Genomic DNA, 15,636 nt, shown 5'->3' on the forward strand with positions numbered 1-15,636 from the left:
CGACTCCACCATTCTACACCTTCCGTCACCCGGGAAATCTGCCTGGCTGCCTGAAATGACAAGTCATGTATGGAAAGAACCTGGAAGGTGCCATACCAGCTACCTAAGGGATGAATTCATGTCTATTCGTGCTGATGAGGTTAGGTATATGGTCTTTCCAACAATGCTTGCAGCTACCTGTGGGTATCCAAATCCTGCTGCCTCTTTTCCAATCTTCCAAGTGTCACGTTTGCCAGATGTTACTCCGGCGTAGTGCTAGGCAGCCCTCCTGCTGGGCCCTCCCACCCCACACCATTCACTCTTCAGCCCGCTTCCCCCTCGAAGAAGGCGTGCGAGGGTGGAAATGCAGCGGCGAAGCGGGCCTGGATGAAGACAGAGCTGCACCGTGAGCAGAGTCCAAGGGGTTGACGCTCAGCCTGTCCTGATCTAGATATCGCGGGGTGCCCTCCACTGTTGTCTTCTCGTAGCTGGCGATGCTGATGGGCGGTGGCCGCGCGCGTTTTCCTTCCGGGAGGGTGTACAAGTATGTGGCTCCCAGCACAAGAGCTGTGCCAAACAAGAACTGTAGGTATGAAAATGTCAGCAACCATCACTAAACTCGTGTCTCGAGCTGTCTGCACCTACCGATGCTGTAATCTCCAAGTCGAAGAAGACCACACTGAAAAGGAAGCTGATGATGATGCTGATGCTGGTCGCAAAGTTCTTTGCAATGTTGTCTGCGTATTGAATGCAGATGCTCGACAAAATTCCGCCCACCGACTGAAACACAATTGCTGTCCAGACAACCGCATTGTATCCGTCGAAGAAACCATGCTTGGCGATCTCCCGTCCGTCGTTGAAGATGACCCCAACAAACAGCGCGGGGAATAGCGAGTAAAATGACAACTGGATATTCCTCGTCCACACAGAGGCTGGTGTGGTAGAGTCCTTCAGCACCTTCTCGAAGTAAACCCCCGTCAGGCCCGAGACAAGTGCCGCGACCAAAACAGCCGTAACGCCCACCGAGTAGTTCATCGTCGACAACGTAGGTTCCTGGTCCTCTTTGATGCCTTCGTAGGTGGCCGATCGCCGAGTCAGCTCCCCAACCAGCCCAGTGACACCTCGTTTTGTCAATTCCCTCGCCGCCTCCACAACACCACCAGCAAATTGGCCGAGTTCGTGGACTGACCGTGGGAAAAAGTGGTCGCTGAAATCGTGGATGTCAACCGAAAGATCCGGGGAACTGGCCGACGGAAGCGATACAACTGACACCCCCATAGTCAGGATGACAAGGGATAGCCACCGCCTGGCCCCAAGCGTCCGGCCCAGCAGTACCACCATAAACACTGCTGTCGTGATGATCTAGCCATCCTTGTCAGCTTGCTATACTCTCCATGTTCCAATGGCCTCTGTGCCCCAATCCCCCCCAGCGGTAGCACCGACCTTTAATTGGAACAAGACCTGGAAATGCACCGCATCCAGGTTCCCAAGCGCAACATATTGGAGCGTGTTCTCCAGCGTGTACAGCACAGCCGGAATGGCCAGCTTCCACCCATCGCCTGAAAATACCGAATGGTACACTTGCTCAAGCAGGACTGTTGCCGGGGTCTGGGGCGCCAGGCTTCGGGATACTTCGTAAATGGCAAAGGTGAGGGACATAGCGAGTTTGAGAAGCTCATTGAGGAGCACGGCAGTCGAAGCAAAGTATCGGTGGTCACCTGGAGGTGCCATAACTCGAGAGTAATGCATAATCTGGCATGGGAAGCGCCCGTTCGTTAGCATGAGATGAGGTTGTTGTGCCACACCAACGTCGGGGCTACCGGCGCGAGGAAGTTAACGTACAAGTATTAATGCGGAATTTTGGAATGTTAACTATCCCAACCATCATGTCAGCCATCTTTTCCCAGCAGTCTTTTGCCATTTTCCTGTTGTCGAGTGTTGTGTTTTTTTGAAAGCTGCGTACTGTGATCAGGGAGGCCTGCTTCATTGGCAGGCCCAGCAAGCTTGGCCCGCTCTGGGGCGCTGCGGTGGGAAGAGCCATGATGTTTTCCTTCTGAAGCCGCTGACGACGTGGGAAGGCCGGAGACTTGTGTCAAAACAAACGGCAGGTTAGAGGAGATATGGAAAAGAAATGCCCGGATCGCGATTCGCAATTACTGTCCAGTTCTGGTGAATTCCTTGGGCAATGCGCTCCGACGTCACTGTTGGAAAATCGAGGGTCTCAGGTCGCCAAGGGGTTCGTGGGTGTTTCGCCCAGCGCGCCAGCGGGCAGACAGAGACACAATGGAGCCCTCGTTCCAGTCCTCAATGCAACAAAGAAGAGGCTGTTGTGGGAGGAACTGGAGTAGCACAGCTCTGGCAGGGCCGGAAGCATGGATTTATTTCAGAATTCCTATCCTCCTGTGCCGTATTCAGACTGGCTGCAGACGTTGGCCTGCTTTGCTGGACCTCTCTGCACAGCTCCCAAGCTGCCCACGCTCACCCCTGCAGTCGCAGATCGCCAAGCGGTGGTACCTCTGAGGGACCTGGGCCGTTGCACCAGAATGGCGGGGAAGCGGGGTACAGGGCTGGTACCGCCAAGTCGATCTCTGGGTGTCCAAGGCCTACGCCGCACCGATCATGATCTCAGCGATCGACTGGACGGAAGAGACGGGAACTTGAGCTCACTCCAGATCTCTGGAAATTATGACAACCCTATGTAGAAGAGGCTTATTCATGAGAACCCAGGTGGCTGGGACGGATGACCCCGTCACTTTCCATCAACATCCCATCAAAACACCACCTCGAGGTTCTCAGCTTCTTGGGACGTCACACGGTCCACCTCTTCCCCGCATTTTAGTTGCATTAGCAGTGATCCAGTGACACCGCCCGAAGACACTGGGAGCACATGTCCCACCATGGGACTTTTGACAACGTCAAAGAAATGGCGAGCATAACGGCGACGGGAGGGATGTCTCGAGTACTACTCTCCTACTACCCAGAAAGCCTAGGAAAAAGAGTGCAACATCAAGGGTGCATAAGCATGCAATGCGACAAGACAGTGAACTGGTACTGGTACTCTCTTTTGAACGGGAAGCCCCCATGATTTGGAAACGATAACAGCACGATTAACTCGATAGGTAGCAAAAACAATGCCAAATCTACTCATTCGGACGTCCACTTATTCCATTCCATATCTTTTCATCCTACACTCCCGTCCCCCTTGTCAACCATCCCACTCAAGCAGCTCGGTCAGCCGCGGCCGCAGCCGAATTCCCGCTCTTCTTCTTGCCTCCAAACATGAAATATACGGCCCCGAGACCTAGCACGCCTGCTCCCAGATAACTGTCGCACCATCATCAGTATCAAGACCCTGAGGGCTCATCCTGGTCAAAAACGTACACGAAGTTCTTGTTGGGGTTCGTTCCATCCTTGTTGTACACCTTTGCTGTTCCTTTTTCACCCACATGGGGTCCCTGAGGCGGCAGACTGGAGTAGCATCTTTGTGTGAGCCTTCCCTGGGTCTGCTGCAGGACGGGACGAAGGAGGTTGCGCGTTCCGAAGCGGTTCATCTTGATGATATCGCGTTGTTTTTCTTTTCGTCTTGTGAAGGGTGTCGACTATGATGCAGGCAATGTACCAAATAGACTTGACTACTCTTTGACAACGTTAAAGGGTTGGATGATGTTGAAGACGCAGCTCGAGGACGGATCCTTGAAGGAAAGGTTCGGTTGGTGGTAGTAGCGAAGTGATGACATCATGTTGACGAATGGATATGTGCCCCACCATCAACCGTTTGGATGAATGCTTTGTTTTGCTCCCGCCGCGGCAGTCGGCTTTCCATTCCAGGAGGCTTCCAGACTTTAATCGGGCTGCTTGGCGCAGAGCCGCATTGCTTCCTTCAACATCCAATTCTGACAAATGTCTCAATTATTAGGTATCGTCTACAATCATGGGTCCTCGTTGTCTTCATCTTCCATCCTTCGTCCTCCGTCTTCCATCCTCATCTCCCCCATTCTCTCTCACTAACAGCAGTGCTTATGGAATGAACACGATCCACCGCAACAGGTAAACCCAATGTTCATACCGCCGCCACGCATCGAAATCTCGTTATCCGCCTGTGGGAGTGGCTCAGCTTTCTGAGGTTCGTGTTAGTCTCGCCGTTCCACTGTCGGTCGATTGTCAGGAGGTTTTGGCTTACTGGCTGCTCACAAATGACCTTCTTCACTACACTGCCGTCCTGGGGGATGGCTTCCATCCGCTCCTGTTGTGTTGGCTCTTGAACGGTGGGCATTGTGCTTGGATGTTTCTTTAGGTGAGGTATGTCAAAAATGAGAATTGAGGATGATGTTGTTGTTGCACGCTGGTGGCGTCGTTGCTCACCGCTGAGAATTTATCAGCTCCGACAGCGACCGAGGCCTCCCTGATGCTGGGGCCTGTGCGTAGCTGGCTTCTGATTGGCCAGAGAGAGTCAACACAAGCGACGCCAAGATCTCACGATAGCGTCGTTTTGGCGCCCTCACATCACATCAACGGATTGATTTTGAGGTGTTTCTACTCCTAGCTTGCGTTTTGAAGCCACAGGAACCCGGGTGATCTTATTTATACTATCTTTGGCGCTCACGCGCATCCCACACGGGTCGACGAGACGACGATATCATCATACCAGAAGGTGTTGGTGTCCCCGCCATAAGACTCCCAGCCGAAATTGATGGCCGTGACCTTTGGCTTGATTGAGCTTCTCTGCCACTGCGCGGCATTGGGGTTGGCAGTGCCCGGCTTGCTTGTCAGCCCAGTGATGACCTTGTCATTCAGCCACGTCTCGATCGTGCCGTCAGGTCCCAGATGGTATTCAAAGCACTGCCAGCTGCCTGTAGGGAGAGCGGCCGAGGTGGCCACACCCTGTGGAGAGAGATCAGGGAGGGTGGCATCGTCCGACTCGCGGTTGAACATGAGGATGCTGTTCTGGCCGCCGATACGAAGGTGCTTCTTGTTGCCCTGCGCCGAGTCGGGCATTGTGATGAAGGTGACGTGCGCCGCCGTGAGCGCCTTGGATGCTTTGCTATTGTCAGAGGGTTGTTAGCAGGCTGTTTTTGGCCTCGCCTTCCGATGAGGGCTGCTCCGTATGCTATTCTGGACTCACATCCATGCCCTGACGTATACATCTCCAGTGGGCACCTTGGAAGTGCCGAAGAAGATATGACCACAGTAACCACCGCCGCCATCGACTCGCATGGAGTTCTTCCCGCTGTGTGCGTTGGCGGTGTCAAGAGTGACTTTGCCCCCCTGGCTGCAGTCCGGCGCGTATGTTGGCCATGCCGACTGGTCCCATCCGTTTTCGAACCCTTCCGAGACCTGGGCCAGGGATCCGGGGACGAGAGCAAGTGAGAGAAGAGCGAGTTGGCGCAACATCTTTGGCGGTAAGTTGGTAATTTCGGGGAGGTCAATGGTGATTCCAACTCAAATACATCGCAGAGATTTATGGTATTTAAATACTGAGGTCCCATCTACAAAGCCGCGCCGTCAGTGCCGTGGCCCGTGGTCGGATATTGAGTGCTTGTATTGCCTCTCCACTTACGGAGAAACATGCCCCGGATTCCCCAGCCGTCCTTGCGATCCCGAATTCATCGAAACTCGTCATGCCCTTGATTCCGTCTAGGCAGGTGTATCTTCATCTGTTTCAAACTCAACGCCATATTTTGGCTACGGACGGAGAGCACCAGTCCGTTATCAGGTCTCATGCCCCATGAAAAAAGAAGAGCCACCTATCCCCATACTACTTCTCTACTAGTTTTCTTTTGGGCCCTATCTCCTTGGTATTCCCATAACAACTGGCCATAGAGATACCGGGAAGCCGCCACCAACCATTATCTGAGTGACATTAGCCTGTATGAACAAAGCTTACCTGTCATGCATCTTCCCCGCGGAAGCCATAACTGCCACCAACCAAAGACACGATCGTCATTTATTCGTGCGCGTGATTTTCGGAACTTGAGCCTAAAGTTCCTGGCCGTGTTTGCCGAGCAGGTAGATCTGTAGATCTGGCTTGGGGGTTCTGCAATAAAGCTTGATTTTCTGGGGAGTTGCGTAGGTGCGACCCTTTTCCCTGACGGCCTATCGTGTTCCTCGGCCCGGGGCGAATTTAGAGTAAAGATACAGAGGAATGTAAAGAGGAGAGATCCAAAGACAACAACACCAACTCCCACCATCTTCAAGAACCCCACTGCTTCGATCTGGGGCCCTCCCCCAAAACATACCCTTCCTTCTTCAAAAACTCCTCCAAACTCACCAGCTCCCCCAACCCGCACTCCCTCACCAGCCTCTTCCCCTCCTCCACCAACGCCCCCGTCTCCTTCCCCGCGTGACCAAACTCCTCCAGCGCTGAATACCCCTCCACCAAAACATCCTTCAAACTCTCCGGAAACCCCTTCAATCCCGTCTCCCTAAACTCCTCCACCGTGACCTGCTCATACCTCACCCTCCGCCCCGTGTGCCGCGAGAAAACCTCGGCGATCCCATCCAAAGCGTACACCCCCTCCGCAGCCAGCACCGTCTCCCCGGTCCCATCCACCCCACGTTCCAAAATCGCCGCCACAAACTTCCCCGTGTCCCTCCCCGCGTCAACAAGCGGTATCCCCGTCCCCCCAGCAACATGCAGCCTCATAACCCAACTGTCCGTGTCCTCATCATACCTCGGCGCCAAGAACCCCTGCGTCAGCCAGTTGCTCATGAAGAACCCAAGCGACAGAAACGCTGATTTGATCTGCGGGTGCAGCGAGCGAATGTAGGCTTCTGCGCGGGCCTTGTCGTCAAAGGGTGTGACGTGGGTGTATTTACCCGACGAGAGCTCGGTGATGTTGGGGAGGGTGCTGAAGAGGACGGTGTCGACTTTTTGGGCGAGGGCGGCGGAGAGGATGTTTTGGACGGCGAGGAATTCTTTGCTGGAGTTGGGGTCGTCTGAGGTCACGGGGGCGAAGGAGGGGGTGGTCATGATGAAGGCTGTGTGGACGTCTTTGAGGGCGGGGAGGAGGGTGGAGGGGGTGTGGAAGTCGACTTGGGGGGTGACTTGAATGGTGTTGGTGGTGTTGTTGGTGGTGTTGTTGTCGGTATCGGTATCAGGGGAACTGCCGATGAGGCGGTACCATTGCTCGAGTGGGATAGAAGAAGCTGAGGAAATGGGCAAGGAGCGGCTGGTGAGGGCGCGGAGGTGGAACTGTGAGATGTTTGGGAGGGAGGCCGCGGGTTCAGAGACGAGTTGGTTGATGACGGAGCCGCCTTGTTGGCCTGTTGCGCCAAACACGGCGAGGATCTTCTTTTCTGTCATGATGAAGTCCGGATGTCAAAAGTCTGGGAGTTCTGGGTCTGTAGAGAAAAATAGAATAGGATAACTGGTATTGACGGCCCTTTTATATGTAGATGGCAATGCCGCTCAACTTGTCCGCGGTGCACCGTGGGGGAACTTTTGTTGAGTTGGTGTCCTCGGACTTTTGGGATGACAAACCCGCGGCGATCCTTCACATTTGACTCTCCATGGCTCTTGAGCACAGAAATTGTACAGGTTATGAACAACATGCCAGAAGCAGACAAAACAGTTGTGAATATCAAGGAAAAAGTAGCTATCATTTAGAGGTAAGGTATGTAAATATGCCATATTGCTAGGCAAACAAGTGTATAAAAAGTATCCATATGTCTATGAAAAGAAAAGAAACTAAAATGTGGGCGCGACTCGGAGGGGCATCCTATCTCCTCCCTGACTTCCTAACCTGAATGACCGAAGCGAGGTCGTGGAGAGTTTGGGTGCGTGCGCTGGTGGCCGCGACTGCGAAACCGACCGCACGCTCATGCTGCGGCCGACGCGGGTTCCTGTGCTTCCTACCGAGCCCGCCGGCGAGGGCGGGACGGACCGACCACGAGACCGAACATTTAGTTTGCCCATCATGGCCGTTATGGCCGTTGCGCCGTCGAGCGGTGGAGTAGGGGGTGATCTTATGGGATGAGGCGCCATGATGCCAAAGGCACCGTGCACCATGTGGCCGGCGGCAGAACCAGACACTTGTGATGTTCTAGAGTTCAGTGGTCTGCCGTTGTAGGACGCCATCATGCGCTCCAGCGACGTGGCGCGAGACGTGTTCCTCATGGGAGGTGACCGTGTGGAAATCATGGATGGCGGGGTGGGTGGTCGATGCTGTTGCTCCATGGCGGCTTGGATCTGCTCAAAGGTCAATGAGGATGGCATCTTGCTCAGCCGGCGGATGGACCTCATGTTGGCATCGATGAAGCTGGACATGGCTTTGACTGCCGTGTTGTTTTCGTGCGTCGCCATGGCGCTCGTTTCTGGAGCCGTGCTCGCCCTGGCGAGGTGCATTGCATTCAGTGTTTGTGGCGTTGGGCTGGCCTTCGGAGCGCCGCGGATGCTCGCCTGGATTCTATTCATGACATTGTCAAAGTCGACGCCCAGCTTCTGCTGCTGGGCTGACACGTATGCCGGTGCAGCACCAAGCACAGTCTCTTGGGTCAGGACAAAGAATGACCCATCCCGAATTCTCTGCCTCACCAGATTCCAGCGAGTTCTTGCCGGGTTACGCTCGAGCACGGGGTTGTACACGCTGTGCTTGGCGAGCTTTGCGTAAAACACCTCCAATCTCCTGGCCATGCGCTCCAGGGTCTGCATGAGAAAAGTCGCCAGCACCATCAAGCGCTGGTCGTCGTCTTCGGCCTCCATAGCCATGACGCTCTCAAAGGCGTCCATGCCGTGACATGCTTCCTCGCGAATATCTTCCAGCAACTCGATGTCAAGCTCAACGCTCTTGGCGGCGTAGTTGAAGATGCCACGCTCAGCAAACCTGATGTTGCCACTGCTCTGGCCGACAAACTGACCGACCAGAGCGACTTCCTGAGATGTTGCAATGGCGTCCGGAGATGTCTTTGCGCGCGCAATGATTCCCAGCACGTCGGGCAGCCGCACGTCGGATCCAGCACCAGCGCTATCAGCAAGGGTGAATGACAGCTTGAGCACGAGTTCCTGAAGCTTGGGGCCAAACAGCGCAGAGAAACCTCCCTGCAGCAGACGAGACTGGTAGTCGTAAAACACCCTAACCATTCCCACGGCCTTGGGACGCGTCCAAACGTCCTCAGACTCCCGGAGATACCCATCCCTAGCGCTATCCACATCACCAGCGCCGATAATGTCATACATCTCAAACTGGTGAGCAACCAGGGTCTCAACAGTTGTGCGCAGGTAAGCGGCCCAAAGATCATACAAATCTCCAAGCTCCAGGACCCCGTGGAAGTCTGGCTTTGGTGTGAGCTGGCCAACAAAGTACTTCGTTAACAGGCTGTTGACCTCGGGGTTGTTGGTGTGAGCAAGGTTGTCAAACGTCTTGGAGCAGTCAACTCCGGCGTTGGACTTGATGATCAAGGTGCCGCCAGGATGCATGGGGCAAAAGTCTGTCACGTCGTAGACACTGCCGTGCACCCCAATCCACATGCGGCTGTCGGGTCGATGGCCGGTGTGACGGGCCAGCTGCGAGAGAGGAATGGTGGGGAGGTTGCACGGCAAGGGCTTGGGGGTCATGAAGACATCCAACATGAAGCGCCGCTCGGCAAAAGCCTTGTTGATGATGGTGTCGGCAGCCTCCATGGTCGAGGTGCAGTAGTTGTAAAGAGCCTGGCGTATCCCCTTCATTACCGTGTCAAAAACAGCCACCGAGCCGCAGACGTAAAGATAGCCACCAAGGCCGCCCTGCTTTTTCGACATGACCAACTCCGAGATGGTGGCACCCTGCTCCACTATGAGGGCATCAATATACCGTGGTGGCATCTCCTTCTCAACCAACTCGCGCGAGTGTCGGTCGTAAACCAGGCCACGGCTATCCCGGGAGAATGCAAGATGGACTTCCATCAGGCCGGCCTCGACGTAGTCACGCAGCTCCTCTTCATACGCAAATTTCTCTCGAGACTGAACTCCCAGATACAAGAGGTCTCGACCAGCCGCGTTGCTGTGGGAGGCCAGGCGGGCCTGCCAAAAGCTTCGCATCGGCGCGATGCCGGAGCCACCAGCAAAGAGGCAAACCGGCGCCGCCCGGTCGATTGGCAACTGGAAGTTGAGGGGTCGGCTGACCCCAATGAGCACATCCTCCTCATCCTCGATGAGCTCATCACTGGAACCCACAAACGGATTAAGAAAGCCACTGCTAACACCTGCGCATGCAATCTTCTCTTCTCCCGCGAATGTCGAGCATAGGTTGTACTCAGCCCGGGAGATGGTCAACTCAACCACCGAAGGGAGAAGCTCCTGAGAGTAATTGGAGATGGAATATGTCCTGGGGACTTCCACTGCGATGAGATCACAGAGCCACGACAAGTCCCCGGTGAGGTCAAAAGCGCGATCCCAGATGTGCGGGTTGGTCTCACTCACAGCGGCCTGAAGCAGGTCGCCGAGAGAGCCCTTGACCGGCCACTCAGTTGTCGCCAGAACCTGAAGCACTGTGTTGGATGAGGCACGCAGCATGTCATGGACCTTGAGGGCGAGCTCCTTAGTGATGGGCGCTAGATGGCCACGCCTCAGGATATCCTTGACCGTGAGGTGTGATGTGGAGGTATGTGAAACGGCGCCCAGGTGCTGCGCGAACCGCTGCCACTGGGTGTTGGGCGTGATCCGGTATTCGAGGTAGTCCCCCAGCCCCAGGGCTGCAGCAACTTTGGCACACTCGGCCCAGCTATTCAGCGGCATGACAGCCAGGCGATCACCTGGTTGGAAGGTGATTCCAGTGTTGTGTAGATCCATGGTAACCATGGCGATGGACCGGTTGGGGTCGTTGTCAACAAAGGACCGGCTCAAGATCCGGGACTTGTACCGGCACTCCTCAAAAGTCCCGCGCATCTCATGGGGTTCGATGGTGATCTTGCCACGGAATGGCTCGAGGCGCTCTTTCATGGCCGCTGAGAATTGCTTGTGCGTCTCCTCCCACGGCTTGTCGTTGGAATCAGGGGCGCCCGACAAACCATTTGTCTCTGTCCTCCCTGTCTTGCTTGCAATCTCGAGAATGCCAAAGACTTTGTACCGGCTGTGATGGACACGTTAGGTACTCCTTTATCTACTGTCGACCTTGTCTTCCAGAAAGTGCAAAGTAACTCACTGTGTGCCCATGAACCCCCTTTCACCCACATACGCCTCGATGATACCATCAAGGACACCCATGAGTCTTGGATCGCCCGACTGTTTAACAAATTCGGGGATGCGGTAGTGGTATTCGATGGCGGCAATAAAGGCCCGAAGATTGGAGGGAAGCCATGCACGAAGATGCAGACCCTCCTTGCCGAGAAAAGAGTCGTAACTGGTGCGGCCCAAGAACGCATCCATGACGAGAAAAGGGGGGAACTGAAGACCGGATGAAGCAGGGCAACGTTTGCTCAGAGGCGCTGAGAACTTGCCCCAGCGAACCCATTGGTGGCCTGGAACGTAGTTTTCACCCGAGTTGGGATTCGTGTTGATGGTGTGAAAGGCATTGGGCATGCGTTCGAGGATTTCCTTGAGTCGTATCAGCTCTCGAAGGAGGCCCTCGACATTGCGGTTCATGACATGCTCCTGGCAGGCTGCTATGGCATCGGGACCATGTTGGAATGATGCCGACGTATCGGCACAGCCCTTCTGGAAGGCAATCTCTGTCCTCTCGCCAAAGACAGGCCATCGCATGTCCATGTTGTCGAATCTTCCCACGTATGGGTATGTGGCGGTCTTGTCACGCAACTTCATGTTGAACTGTGGACGGATGTGCTGTTAGCAAGACTCAAAGATCAAAACAGAAAGAAGAGAAAGATAACACCCGGCCCACTTACGGATGATTGGTCAAAGAAGGTGAGATGGGGGATGGATCGACCGAGGCGCCTTGAAACCTGCCAGTATGGTAGCGCAATGCTTCGCGGAATTCCAACCAGCTCTTCTCCCAGATCGTCTCCCATTTCGCACTTGGGCCGCCATTTCGTAGGATTGACCGTTACTCCCTCGTTGCCGTCGTTGTTATCCTCGTATCGATAGATGGAACACAGCATACCGAGAGCTACCACCGCTGCCCACAATGCCCTGTCTGGAATGACTTCTGGTGTTCCCTCAACGATGGGGAGGGCGGCAACGGATTCCCGGACACGACCCCTGGCCACACATCCCGGCATTCGTTCACACAAATCTGACCATATCCGTCCCGGTGAGTTGGCGAGAGCACCAGGAGACTCGTCATAATCTGGTGGACAAAACCCGTGCTCGACGCTGAGGTACCCATCTTTCCAGCCAGTCCTTGGTCCAATCTCCTCAGCTCTGATCATTACTTGACGCGCAGGGGCCCCTAGTGCAACAGCCAAAAGATCCTGTTCGGCCACATTGAGTGTATCGATGTTCTTTATTCCGCTGATCTCCTTGACTGTTGGAATATTGGCGTACAGCACCTCGTTGATCGACTTGCGTTCCCTCATTCGCAGCCACTCTTCGGCATCCACTCCTCGGGGGATCTGTCTTGTGTCAGTCGACGTTATCCGACGATTATTTCCAGACTTCGGCTCACATCAAATGCTGCGTGAATGTCTCCCGGTTGGGTATAGCCAGAAAAGGAGCAGCCTCGAGGTCCCATGCGGCTGCTGGACCGGCTGCCAGCAACTGAACCAGCAGGACACTGGCCGCCGGCCACGCCAGACACCGGACATGATTGCATAGACATTATGTGGTATGTAAACACAGGCTGGAACAAAACACGCCAAATAGCAAAAGCCACTGTTGAACAAGGTAGATATCAGACAAGAAGGGGTATCAAAAAAGGGGCCTCCAGGGCGATGAGAAGTAAACACAGCCAAACAGGCAAGCTGCAAAGCACAGCGGCTGGATCAATAACAGCAAGGAACGTGTCGGTAGAGTGACAGCATCACGGTGGGTGGATCAAAGAAAAAGTTTGGGAGGTCCGGCCAGAGGTTATACTGAGCGCCAAGCCCCGATGTTCCCCCTCAGAGTGACACCAAAGGAAACGGCGGGCGGGCAAATCCAGGATCAGCTGCGTCCAGGCGGCGGCAGACGAGGGGGGGGGGGACTTGGATGAGCCCATCTCGAAACGGATCGACGCGTCTTGGCTGTCGTCCCATGTGCTGGAGATTGTATGTACGGGGTCGGGGGGGCCAAAATTAGACCTCTCTTTTTCCATCTGCCAGGCAAGATGGCGTGAACTTGGCGTGAAGTTGTCGTGGTGTTTCAGGTCCCAGCCCTGGTCGCTGGTTGTTTAAGCTTGTCTGTGTGCGACGGGGGATTATTAGGTAATATCCGCTCCTCCATCCAATCAACATCGGACCGTTCCTGGGAGTGGGCGCAAGACAGGGGCTGGCTGCGACGCTGGCCTGGTGCCAAGCTCTTGGACCTGCAGCCGAATGCCTCCAGATGCCGCCGATAATTCCAGGGAGAGTCCCAGATGTGAAAACGCATCTCAAACCATCAGGAGGACGCCCACATCCCGAACTTGCAAGCTTTGGTCTTTGTGGAAAGGGGCCGCTTACATATCTGATTCTTACACAGTAACTGTCAAAAGACTTTCAGATTTCTGTGCCTCGCCAAGTCTCTGAAACGCCGTGTTTACCTTCACCTAACCATGACCGCAATGCTGCTGCGACACGATTCAGGCGCTATAAGAACAGCGTAGCAAGTCCATGCAGAGGCTGGCAAGAGACATAAAGTTTGACTATTGCGTTCGTGTTTCCTTTCGTCGTATCTGATTCCACATACCTACCCTAGGCGCCTACTACCAGGGTGGCTCCCAAGCCAAGTGTCCCGGATCCATGTTTTCTTCAAGAAGATAATCAAATGACTTCAAGGGAGAAGCCGTGTCGAAGTCTAGGTCCCTCCCCAACCCCCATGCGTCTAATGGATCCACGGGGAGCAGCTGCATGTTCATGTCATGACGACTGGGCGAAAGGACATCTTCGGCGATCTTGTTGGCGCTGATGATCTGGTTGATCTGGTCGTCGTCCCATGGCTGACCTGGGTCGAAATTGCATCTTGTGCGTGATGTTGGCTTATTGATGTCGGCCAGCAGCTGAGGAAACCTAACAACATGCCAGCAATTTTCCGCAGTTTCCATCCGCATCCAGAGAGTGCGCTTAGGATCGTTGAACCGACGTTCCTTTGCAACTTGCCAAGCAGCGTCTCGCTGAACGGCTTCGCGAAACACGTCGGCTGACCGGTCCTGTGTTGGGCCGCCGCCGAGAACGAAGTTGAAGGCGTCAGAAATACCAGGATGTGAGGCTTCTGCCATTCATAACGCTACTTGCCTCGTGACATGGTTCGCTGGCAAGGCATCATGGTCCGTCGCGCCCAGTTGAGCAGGCCAACCGTGAACCCGCTGAAAGGATCTAGAAATTGCCCGCTAGCCTCGCCCCAAGCTCTTGCTTGGAAGAGATTATTCCAAAGACTAGCACGTCGCTCTATCATGAGTCCTGCATTTTCCAGGTAAAAAGGCAAACGACCGCGTATAGGGCACTCGGGATGGGAAACCGATACTCTGTCCTCGTCAAGATGAATCCGGCGTATATGCTTTCTTGTGGTGGTAGGGAGGGAATTCAGGAAACAAATTGCTGCGGCTGCTGCAGAAAATCTGAACCTGCCAGGGTGGTCCCGCCACATATCTCTGAGAGCTGCTGAAGCCTCTCGTTTGCGTATGGGTAGACGGGCACCGATCCTATCAAGCTCGTCGTCGGTTGGAATTCTCCACGGTTCCTTTATAATGTCAAGATAGGCAGCCAGGCCGCCTCTCACATCCCATCGTCTCGTGTCATATTCGAGTTTTCATGTTCGGTCGGCGTGCCAACATCGGCGCGACAGGCAGGTTCAGTGACAGCTTTGGCTATTAGCCGGGCTCTGAGGTCGCGCTGAAAAGATGGAACCTGATCCACCCACCCTATCAAAGCTCGGAAGACTGCTGTTTTTGTAATGGCAGAAGATGGCATGGATAAAGGATTGTGAACCAACTACTTCTTGGACCACCTCTGCGGGCACAATCTGGGTCACCTTGTACCAACCGACATGGCTTCTGAATCGCGAGACAAAATAAGCCCAACGTGCAGCTCTGGTGCGAAGTGGTCGTGAGTAGAGTGTTCAGAATGCGATGGAGTGGAGGCTCAGCGCCAGCCCTCGCATCTTTTGGGCAATGGGCTTGCAGGTGTACATCAAATCGAGCTCGATCGGCTGATTGCTTGCCTTTCTCAACTTGCCGGCTTCAAAGTCGTTAACATATCCATCTTCGTTGTCGTCGCAAAGATAGTCGCGGTCGATCTGATTGCGAAGCTCGCCTGGCAGCGAGAGGAGTTGTGCTGGAAATTGCATGTTGCTGGCAAAGATTTGATCCGCGGAAAAGATTGGCGTGAGAAATGGAAAGGAAACTCATATCCTATTATGACCAAGGAGCCCTTTTTGTGTGCTCTTGGAGATGTTGTGCGGCAGGACCTCCGGAGAAGCTGGTGGGTTGCGGCATCGAGCTGTATTTCAGCCAGTGACTCAACACGCCGTGCAAGCGCTAATAGAACACCTGCTGGCGGTACTCCGTATGGAACAGTACGCGTAGAAACATACTGACTATTCGATGCCCAGATGTTGCCGTTTAATATGATTTCCCGGTGCGAACTCTCAGTTTTTGACAGACGGCAGAATTT

The 15,636-nt window shown here is 54.4% G+C and overlaps 7 protein-coding genes across 7 annotated transcripts; all 7 read right to left on the bottom strand.

The window, feature by feature from the left end:
• Window positions 1–295: 295 nt before the first annotated feature.
• Window positions 296–2,020, bottom strand: gms1_1 (UDP-galactose transporter Gms1; the record flags this gene model as incomplete). The annotated part of the gene is made up of 5 exons (XM_062878778.1): window positions 296–562; window positions 625–1,341; window positions 1,423–1,731; window positions 1,822–1,851; window positions 1,943–2,020. The coding sequence occupies 5 exons, from the start codon at window positions 2,018–2,020 to the stop codon at window positions 296–298; spliced, it is 1,401 nt and encodes a 466-aa protein (XP_062732783.1).
• A 1,177-nt stretch (window positions 2,021–3,197) lies between these two features.
• QC761_404940 (uncharacterized protein) lies at window positions 3,198–3,530 on the bottom strand (the record flags this gene model as incomplete). Its single annotated transcript, XM_062878777.1, has 2 exons — window positions 3,198–3,303; window positions 3,361–3,530. The coding sequence occupies 2 exons, from the start codon at window positions 3,528–3,530 to the stop codon at window positions 3,198–3,200; spliced, it is 276 nt and encodes a 91-aa protein (XP_062732784.1).
• Window positions 3,531–3,983: 453 nt separating this feature from the next.
• Window positions 3,984–4,252, bottom strand: QC761_404930 (uncharacterized protein; the record flags this gene model as incomplete). The annotated part of the gene is made up of 2 exons (XM_062878776.1): window positions 3,984–4,097; window positions 4,160–4,252. The coding sequence occupies 2 exons, from the start codon at window positions 4,250–4,252 to the stop codon at window positions 3,984–3,986; spliced, it is 207 nt and encodes a 68-aa protein (XP_062732785.1).
• Window positions 4,253–4,578: 326 nt separating this feature from the next.
• QC761_404920 (uncharacterized protein) lies at window positions 4,579–5,552 on the bottom strand (the record flags this gene model as incomplete). The annotated part of the gene is made up of 3 exons (XM_062878775.1): window positions 5,537–5,552; window positions 5,102–5,465; window positions 4,579–5,020 (listed from the first exon to the last, which is right to left on the bottom strand). The coding sequence occupies exons 2-3, from the start codon at window positions 5,368–5,370 to the stop codon at window positions 4,579–4,581; spliced, it is 711 nt and encodes a 236-aa protein (XP_062732786.1). The 5' UTR covers window positions 5,371–5,465; window positions 5,537–5,552.
• A 617-nt stretch (window positions 5,553–6,169) lies between these two features.
• Window positions 6,170–7,282, bottom strand: QC761_404910 (uncharacterized protein; the record flags this gene model as incomplete). The annotated part of the gene is made up of 1 exon (XM_062878774.1): window positions 6,170–7,282. One exon carries the CDS (start codon window positions 7,280–7,282, stop codon window positions 6,170–6,172), a length of 1,113 nt encoding a protein of 370 aa, XP_062732787.1.
• Window positions 7,283–7,666: 384 nt separating this feature from the next.
• On the bottom strand, window positions 7,667–12,668 carry QC761_404900 (uncharacterized protein; the record flags this gene model as incomplete). Its single annotated transcript, XM_062878773.1, has 4 exons — window positions 7,667–11,024; window positions 11,097–11,719; window positions 11,797–12,462; window positions 12,516–12,668. 4 exons carry the CDS (start codon window positions 12,666–12,668, stop codon window positions 7,667–7,669), a joined length of 4,800 nt encoding a protein of 1,599 aa, XP_062732788.1.
• Window positions 12,669–14,251: 1,583 nt separating this feature from the next.
• On the bottom strand, window positions 14,252–15,310 carry QC761_404890 (uncharacterized protein; the record flags this gene model as incomplete). Its single annotated transcript, XM_062878772.1, is given in 4 exon segments — window positions 14,252–14,738; window positions 14,744–14,831; window positions 14,881–15,053; window positions 15,153–15,310. Coding segments are annotated over 4 exon segments (906 nt in total).
• Between the last annotated feature and the right edge of the window lie 326 nt (window positions 15,311–15,636).

Source organism: Podospora bellae-mahoneyi, chromosome 4 (genome assembly GCF_035222275.1).
Source record: "Podospora bellae-mahoneyi strain CBS 112042 chromosome 4, whole genome shotgun sequence".
Taxonomy (NCBI): Eukaryota; Fungi; Ascomycota; class Sordariomycetes; order Sordariales; family Podosporaceae; genus Podospora; species Podospora bellae-mahoneyi.